Source organism: Pecten maximus, chromosome 9 (assembly GCF_902652985.1).
Source record: "Pecten maximus chromosome 9, xPecMax1.1, whole genome shotgun sequence".
Classification (NCBI taxonomy): Eukaryota; Metazoa; Mollusca; class Bivalvia; order Pectinida; family Pectinidae; genus Pecten; species Pecten maximus.
Genome location: NC_047023.1, coordinates 21,239,228 through 21,248,415, shown reverse-complemented (window position 1 = coordinate 21,248,415; position 9,188 = coordinate 21,239,228). Strand labels below are relative to the sequence as shown.

At 40.6% G+C, this 9,188-nt stretch overlaps 2 protein-coding genes across 2 annotated transcripts; one reads left to right on the top strand and one right to left on the bottom strand.

The window, feature by feature from the left end:
* Window positions 1–569: 569 nt before the first annotated feature.
* LOC117333926 (histidine-rich glycoprotein-like) lies at window positions 570–3,671 on the bottom strand. Its single transcript, XM_033893343.1, has 2 exons — window positions 2,847–3,671; window positions 570–590 (listed from the first exon to the last, which is right to left on the bottom strand). The coding sequence occupies exons 1-2, from the start codon at window positions 3,669–3,671 to the stop codon at window positions 570–572; spliced, it is 846 nt and encodes a 281-aa protein (XP_033749234.1).
* A 1,817-nt stretch (window positions 3,672–5,488) lies between these two features.
* LOC117335182 lies at window positions 5,489–8,829 on the top strand. The gene is made up of 2 exons (XM_033895164.1): window positions 5,489–5,796; window positions 6,801–8,829. The coding sequence occupies exon 2, from the start codon at window positions 6,979–6,981 to the stop codon at window positions 8,146–8,148; it is 1,170 nt and encodes a 389-aa protein (XP_033751055.1). The 5' UTR covers window positions 5,489–5,796; window positions 6,801–6,978; the 3' UTR covers window positions 8,149–8,829.
* The last annotated feature ends 359 nt before the right edge of the window (window positions 8,830–9,188 follow it).

Here is a 9,188-nt window from a genome sequence, read left to right as displayed (position 1 = left end):
GCAATACAAACCTACTATAAGAACTCATCGTCTTATCCTGACATCTACGGGCTTTATACGCCACTGAAAGACACGAGTAAGATGACATGTTATTAGCTATTCTTGGACTGATATTACGACAGCAAGGCGTCAACAACCATAATGCCGATATTAATGAAATTGGCACCAAGCTGTATAATGAACCGATTGTATGCATTGTGAAAAGCCACCGGCAGAATGCAGAGACAGAGATATGGATTTCCCTAAAAAAGTTTGGTACAATACCAAATCCAGACAGAGCACAGGCACTCGCCTCGTCATTCTAGTGCACTGACAGGCGAGGCGAGTGCCTGTGGTCAGTGTAGCTGGACGAAACAATGTCAGTTGATCATACTGACAGGGACGCCATCATATGCTGGATTCGGACGGAGAGAAAATAGAAGGGATATACGGTATAGCTGCTGGTAACCAAGTAACGACACGCAGTAACCAATCTCTACTGCGAACCATACTTACACAGAATTGTACGGAGCTACGGGGGTGGAAATGCCCGATTTCATGAAAAAGCAAGAAAACGAAACAGCTGTAGATTAGGAAGACATGAAGGAAATCTGAAAAACAGATTAGAAAAGTCTGGAACAATCAATCTACGAATGGCGGCATTAAGACAAACTGTTTCTAAGAAATAGTGAGAGTATTACCTCAGGGTTTTCCGAGAGTGGATAGGACGAACCCAGTCTTCGAGATCCTATGGAACTACGTTCCTGCGCAGAGATTTACGTGAACACAACCCTTGGAATTTTGGAGGAGGGTGAGGCCCAGCTGACGAAAAATCATATCTCGCCTTGTCTTAATTACATTACCTGGAACAGCGTATAAAACCAGTATGATGCCTTTGTGGGAAATATGCAAAATAAAATCAGGCATCACATGTACAAATTTTAGAGGACCAGAGGACACTTCAGTTACTGAAAACACACATAACGGAGAAAAAAATGAAGGATAAACATGAAAGAGACAAAATCAGCAGTCTGGCCTTTAGGGGAAGGAAACCTAAAGAGTCCGAAAAAGATAGTAGAGAATATCTCAACAAATGTCGATGAACACAAATAGAGACAGTCCTTGTTAAAAGAAAAGGCGTGTCCGAACCAGACATCCATAGAAACCAAACGAAACGGTGTTTCTGAGCAAGACTTTGGTTTGTTTTTGTTTAACGTCCTATTAACAGCCAGGGCCATTTAAAGACGTGCCAGGTTTTGTAGGTGGAGGAAAGCCGGAGTACCCGGAGAAAAACCACCGGCCTACAGTCAGTACCTGGCAACTGCCCCACGTAGATTTCGAACTCGCAACCCAGAGGTGGAGGGCTAGTGATAAAGTGTCGGGACACCTTAACCACTCGGCCACTGAGCCAGAAACCCATTAAAACCCTAAGAAAAGGCCAACCTAAGCCAGACATCCATGGAAACCCAAAGGGGGGGGGGGGGGGGGGGGGGGGGGGGGAGAAAAATTAAAACAAATCTAGAGAAGCACAAGACGTTTAAGACAGCAGAAAATGATGTTCTGTGTCCAAATGAAATCCTTTGTGGTATAGAGAGAAGCAAAGATGCCATTGTGCTTGAATAAGACAGGAAAACAAACAGCTAATACCGACATCCAAACGAAATGATAATTCAAAGTTGACAAAACGAGGATAATTCATGAAAATCATTGAAAAGGCCATGTGTTCCAGTAGGATAAGCGTCTTCAGCGTCTTATGGGTCATTGACGATACCACCATACAAATGTAGGCCAAATCCAGGTATGTCATATCCTCAAAATGACAACAGAGCCACTAGGCATTTACATCGCACAGCGAAATCAAACTTTTCTAGATGAGATCGGCCTTTTCGTCAGCCTGTATCCCCCGCAAACATATTCTTCTCGGCAAGCCTCGGGTTGGACATCCATGAATCCCCCTCGGGTTGAGATTTCTTTGTCACACCCCTGAGGCAGTGAAAGATTCTATTGTTGGTGATGTACCTCAATGATGGATGATGTCATATATTTAATGTCTAATCCCTACTGTTGGTGATGTACCTCAATGATCGATGGTGTCAAACAGTCGATTTCTGGTCCCTACTGTAGGTGATGTACATCAATGATGGATGATGTTCCCCTCTTGACATGTCTAATCCTTACTGATAATGATTACCTCAATAATGGATAATGTCCCCACATGGTTTTTGATGTCTGATTCATCCCACTTATGGTGGTGTACCTCAATGATGGATGATGTCCAACCGTGGTATTTGATGTATGATTTTTCTCCCTCCGTTCACCGATTTAGCTCCAGTTTTCTCTGTCAACTCCTAGTGTACGACAGATTGCACGCGCCTTTTGAACAAGAAGTACTTGCGGAACTACTTTTTGAGTGACGTCACTATATTCCAGACATTATTAAAATTTTTATGAAATGGCATGATGTTCATCAGAACAGTATCAATGATACTTTATATAAGTGCCTGTTTAAAAAAGAATACTGTGAATTAATTTTCTACCTATGTTTTATTGTGTAATGATATTGATATGCAATTTTCGAGGGCTGGATGGATACTTCTTCAAATGAGGATATTCATGCGCCAACCATGTGCATTTGTTTACAAACAGACCTTGATCACGATAGGATATGCAATTACATTTGAAGTAGTGGGAGAAACATGATCATTCCCTTCCTAGGGAATGTGACAAAGCAATCTGAACTCAAGGGGGAATTCATGAATGTTCAACCCATGGCAAGTCTCGGGTTAAGGTTTTCTTTACCACACTCCCAAGGTAGAGAACTATTACTAAACAAAACAGTATATTAATATATACTGTTGATGATGTACCTCAATGATGGATGATGTCCCCACGTGATATTTGATGTCTGGTCCATACTGTTGATGATGTACCTCAATGATGGATGATGTCCCCACGTGATATTTGATGTCTGATCCCCACTGTTGATGATGTACCTCAATGATGGATGATGTCCCAATTGGATATTTGATGTCTGGTCCATACTGGTGGTGATGTACCTCAATGGTGGATGATGTCCCCACGTGGTATTTGATATCTGGTCCATACTGGTGGTGATGAACCTCAATGATGGATGATGTCCCCACGTGGTATTTGATATCTGGTCCATACTGGTGGTGATGTACCTCAATGATGGATGATGTCCCCACGTGGTATTTGATATCTGGTCCATACTGGTGGTGATGAACCTCAATGATGGATGATGTCCCCACGTGGTATTTGATGTCTGGTCCATACTGTTGATGATGTACCTCAATGATGGATGATGTCCCCACGTGGTATTTGATGTCTGGTCCATACTGTTGATGATGTACCTCAATGATGGATGATGTCCCCACGTGATATTTGATGTCTGATCCCCACTGTTGATGATGTACCTCAATGATGGATGATGTCCCAATTGGATATTTGATGTCTGGTCCATACTGGTGGTGATGTACCTCAATGGTGGATGATGTCCCCACGTGGTATTTGATATCTGGTCCATACTGGTGGTGATGAACCTCAATGATGGATGATGTCCCCACGTGGTATTTGATATCTGGTCCATACTGGTGGTGATGTACCTCAATGATGGATGATGTCCCCACGTGGTATTTGATATCTGGTCCATACTGGTGGTGATGAACCTCCATGATGGATGATGTCCCCACGTGGTATTTGATATCTGGCCCCTACTGTTGGTGATGTGCCTCAATGATTGACGATGTCCCCACGTGGTATTTGATGTCTGGTCCATACTGGTGGTGATGTACTTTAGTGATGGATGATGTCCCCACGTGGTATTTGATGTCTGGTCCATACTGGTGGTGATGTACTTTAGTGATAGATGATGTCCCCACGTGGTATTTGATGTTATTTGATGGACCCCCAACACTCCTGTGACGGATATTTATAGCCTTGGCGTGGTGGTCCTGAATAGTTTTACGTGATGTTTTTTTTTTTTATTATTAATGTCACTTTATGAATTCATACACTACCTCTCAGAAATCAGAGAGCAGTTCGTGTATAATTTTGTAATCACGATCTCTGAGTAGTTGGATTTTATGTTGTATCCGTGACTTCATCGACCGAATTTACAGCTAGTTATTATCATGTCATGGTAACTGAATGCGTGTTTCGCTATCGGTATATGGCTCTGGCAGGGGTTTAAGAAGACGTGGTGCAGTGTAGATTACTTGGTGCTTTATATGTCTGATTGGTAACACAATAAACATGGTAGATAAAATGAAGACAGATTATAATAACATACAATATATAATAAATCTCAGTTTAATAAGAGAAAGACCCCGTATGCTATACTGTTATCGTTATTATTCGTGTTAGAAATATACACAGTCATATATAAATGAACCGAGCCACCTGCAACGTACGTATTATTGCAGCACAGGTAATTCATAATGGATACAAACACCAGCACAGGTAAGTCATAATGGATACAAACACCAGCACAGGTAAGTCATAATGGATACAAACACCAGCACAGGTAAGTCATAATGGATACAAACACCAGCACATGTAAAGTCATTTTGGATACAACCACCAGCGTAGGTAAGTCTTAATGGACCCAAAAAGCAACGCAGGTAAGTGTAAGTGACTACAAATAGCAAAACGGGTAAGTCTTAATAATTAATGATAACATCACGTGAATGCAAATACAATCACGGAAAATTTTAGTGTATACATAAAACAGCATATGGGTAAATATTAGTGTATCCAAATGGAAACCCAGGCAAGTTTGGATAGAAACATATGAGCACAATCAGCAGCACGGGTAAGTGTTGGTGAATATAAATAACATCACAGAAAGGGATAGTAAATACATACAGCAGTATAGGTAGGTTAAACGTATACATGTAACCCTGTTAAATACTAGCTGCATTATACCGCTCAGCTAGAGAGACCTTCTCTTTAGCTCGATCGGTTGTGCGTAATACTAGTAAGCCAGAGGTCCCGGGTTCGATCCCAAGCGGAGACAGTGATTTAGGTTTAATCAATCATGCGCTCTATTACATACAGATAGCAGTGCATGTATACAATTTACAGCACGGGTAAGTGCGCGTGAATACAAATATCACCACAGGTAAGTCTTAGTGATTACTAATGACAGCATAAGAATTCAAATAACAGCACAGGTAAGTCTTCGTGGAGCTAAATTACAACACAAATAAGTCTTAGTGAATCCAAATGTTAATACAGGTAAGTCTTAGTGAATACAAATAGCATCACAGGTACAGGTTAGTCTTGTTAAATACAAATAGCGCCACATGTAAGTCTTAATGAATACAAATAGCATCACAGGTACAGGTAAGTCTTAGTGAATACAAATAGCAGCACATGAATACAAGTTTATGGCATGGATCAACAGACAATGTTTCTAAGCTTTATTTTTCTCTCCAAAGTACCTAAATCTTCATAATGCACAACAAAAATACCTTAATAACAACAGTACAAATCAAGTAAATAAACATCTCATGTAAGTTTATGGGTGGGGCTGTGGAAAATAAATCGGCCAGGTGATGCACGTGTCCGGTACATACATATACTAAATATAGACCAAGTGTCCGAACAATCTGATTGGTTAATAACTGCAAGTCACGCATAAAGTATTAGTTGTAATCATACGTGTGGAAGACATCGGCTACTAGTTCACTTCCACAGTATCCCTGTTAGACATAGCTGCTATCTACACAGGTATACCCGCAACATCCGCCTCCATATCGGAGGAACGAACTGAGGATAGCAATATCTACATCAGAGGTAAGTCTTAATGTTAGGAAATAGAGAAAACAATCCTCTTGATTACAACTGCGAGTGGTAAATTACGTAAATTTTAATTTCTATAAAATAATAGTTTATAATGGATAAGTTAATAATTATAAGGTGAAAAAATATTAATACAGTTAAACATTTTTCATGTATACTACAAAAAGTACTACAATAGGTTATTCTTCACAATTACAAAAAGTAACACAGGTAAATATTCACATTTACAAATAGTAACACAGGTAAATATTCACATTTACAAATAGTAACGCAGGTAAATATTTACATTTACAAATACATTGTAGCAACACAGGTAAATATTCAGTTACAAATAGTAACACATGTTAAATCTTCGCGATTGCAAATAGTAATTTACAGGTAAATATTCACAGTTGCTAATAATAACACAGGTAAGTCTTCACAATTACAAATAGTAACGCAGGTAAATATACATAATAGCAAATAGTAACACATGTTATTTTTCACAATCACAAGAAGTAAGACATGTAACTCTTCATAATCACCAATAGTAACAAATGTTAAGGTTTTTCATATTATCATTGTATTTTTGTACCTTTGTAAACATACGACACCGTTTCTATAATCATTCCACTCGGGTGGTAACTCGGCAGGATGTTGAAAGAAACTGCTGGAGACCTATGAGAAAAACATGGTTTTTTTTGACAGATATCAGGATCATGTACTAATAATAACACCAAACTGTGAAACATCAATAAGTATGTTATAGGGTAATCTAGAGTAAGTAGCGAAGTCTGTGGACATTTATAACGACACCAAAAGGACCAAACCCAGTGTAATCAAGGTAAGGTCAATTCATATTTCAATTATGTGTGTGCATTATGTATTTACTTGTACAGTTTGAATATTCCTCCTTGGTAGCATATATTGACTATGGGAAGGCAAAAAATACCACATCAAAAGCACACATGTATACAAATAGTAATATTTTACAGTCAATATGTGTTTTTTCTTTGCAGAATAAGTCTATGATGTTCACCTGAAAACAAGAAGTCGATTATACGCCCTTGGTCCGGGAACGTCAGGAACAGCGGGATCACCCGTGTTCCGTGAGGTGATCCACTGACGTCCTTGTACCCGAGTGTAAAAAAAACCGCCATTTGTTCGCCATCTGTAATCATCTTATCACCTGTCGGAATGGCCAGTATGGACGCATCCAAGGTGAACACCAACACCACTGACGTCTATGATACGTTGTTTGACGTTAGCAAGTGTTCCACGAATGTGCTCAGCTATATCTACGCGTTCATAGGACTGGCCTGTTTGGCTGTTATAAGTGTTGGTATTCTCGTCGTCTCCAACATTTTACAGAGGAAAAAGCTTGGGAAGAACTACGTTGACATCATTTCCGGTTTTGCAGTAATCCAGCTTTGTTACTGTCTTGTAAACACGCTAGTCATATTTCTACACCAGCTCGGCCACTGCGGCTGGGTACACCAAAGCGCCGGCACGTGTAAGTTTATGTGGTGGTGGAAACATGCTTCGTTTGTATCTGGGAACTATATTTTAGTTTTGATCTGCACGTGCTCAAAGTTACTGTTTGTGTCGGGGAAGTCCGATACCCGTAGATCCTTACCCGTAGTTATAGGGTTCTGGGTGATAGTCCTCGTGTCTTCATTATTTGTTATCCCGTATCTGGTCTTCACGGAAGTAGTGAACGGGAGAGTCCGTCGGAATTCGGATATTATCACCACCAGCTACTGTCACATCGGTGCTGGGCACACTAGCCATCTTGAGATAATTGAATTCTGTTTTGGAACAGTTCTTCCGGCAATATGTGCCTTTCTCAGCTTAATACCACATTTTCTTGGTGCGTGGACCAGATTCGACAGTGGAATTATGAGTTATTTTCGTCGAACACCGGAGGACAAACATGATGGTGACGGAGAGATTGATGTCAGGAAACGTCTGGACAGGTACTTCTTCAAATGTCTAGCGGCTGCCGTGTGCATGCACGTGCTTTTATTGGTCCCACAGCGACTTTTTGAATTTATCACCCATCTGACCACAGCGCCGTCAACTCTACCAACGATAGGCGTGAAAAACACGTCCGAAATGAGTCCTGACGCGTGGAACACCTTCTTAGCAATGTTTACCATGTTCCCCCTGATTTACAGTATCTTCACTTTCCCGATATATCACGCGCTTGCCGGAAATCCCTTCAAGTGTCTGGCCTGTCTCGGAATGGAGAAACCGACTACTCGACACCTGCAAAGACGCAAGCCTGTTAGACATGTCGCAGTTACTGAAACCGCTAATACGTATTTCCAGAGCGTCACATCCGATGAATTCGCTTCCAACTTTTAAAGATCACGCGTACATCTGTTGATGATGTCGTTAATGATGCATGGTCGTCAAATACAGTCAATATGATGCGCGACAACAGAACAATACAACTAATTACATCGCGTTGAAGTGAGGTATCGCACACGGTATTCTTACCTATACAACTAAACGAAGAACATGTGGAGCCATGTCGGATAGTCACGTGTTTGTCATGTGATGCATCATGTGATAACAATGACACTTGCTGGGCGTCATTTTGCAATGACACACCCAATCTCGAAGCAAATCAAATTTCGTCCTTCTTCAACAGAAATGTGCGCAAAGCTTAGTATTCAACCAGACGGTTATATTCAGAACTGGAGACATCCCCTGATATCAAAAGAAAAAAAGGGACCCACATCAATTATGGCATTTCTAAGGACCATACCAGGAGTTCATATGTTGCTCAATCAATCAGAGGGGTTGTCAATCAGTACGGTCTTGATTGAACTTTCTTCAACATTCAACACAACTTCACGTGAGTGGGGAAAGTTTAAAAAAAAACTATAGTGTGTCAGATTCTACTTAGCATCGACCGACTTCAGAGTATAGACGTTAACAAGGACAGAACACGGCCAATTATGGTCTTTCAAAAATGAAAGGTGTTGCAATTTTTAAGTTATCACATTGGAGTTAGAATAAAATATCTTGTTGGCTATCAATTTAGAGGTTTTTTCCCTTTATTTAACACTGACGCCAAGGGTGTTGCAGACGGAGGTGCCAATAAGCTGTCCACCAATGGTAATACATGTAGGCTTAACCAAGTCAAGGCGATTTTCTATAGATAACAAAACTAATTAGCTATTTATGTCTGAGCATTGGGACTGTGATTACCCAGTCTTTATGGCATTGGAAAACCTTGAGCAGATGACGAACCGAGAAGTTTTGGTCTATCCCTACCCGGGGAGGTTTGTGTTTCTCATAAAGCTGATATATCACCCTAATTGTATTGGATAGCATAACAGGATGCATAGAGTGACATGTCTCCCTGACATATCATGTGAGGTAGCCACCAGCTGCTA

Coding starts and splice junctions, on each gene's coding strand:
- LOC117333926 (XM_033893343.1), bottom strand. CDS start 3,671: ATGGAGGTTCATCACCACCAGTATGGACCAGATATCAAATACCACGTG. Junction 591..2,846: donor GGACATCATCCATCATTGAG/GTACATCATCAA, acceptor TCTGTTTTTCAG/ATTTCCTTCATGTCTTCCTA.
- LOC117335182 (XM_033895164.1), top strand. CDS start 6,979: ATGGCCAGTATGGACGCATCCAAGGTGAACACCAACACCACTGACGTC.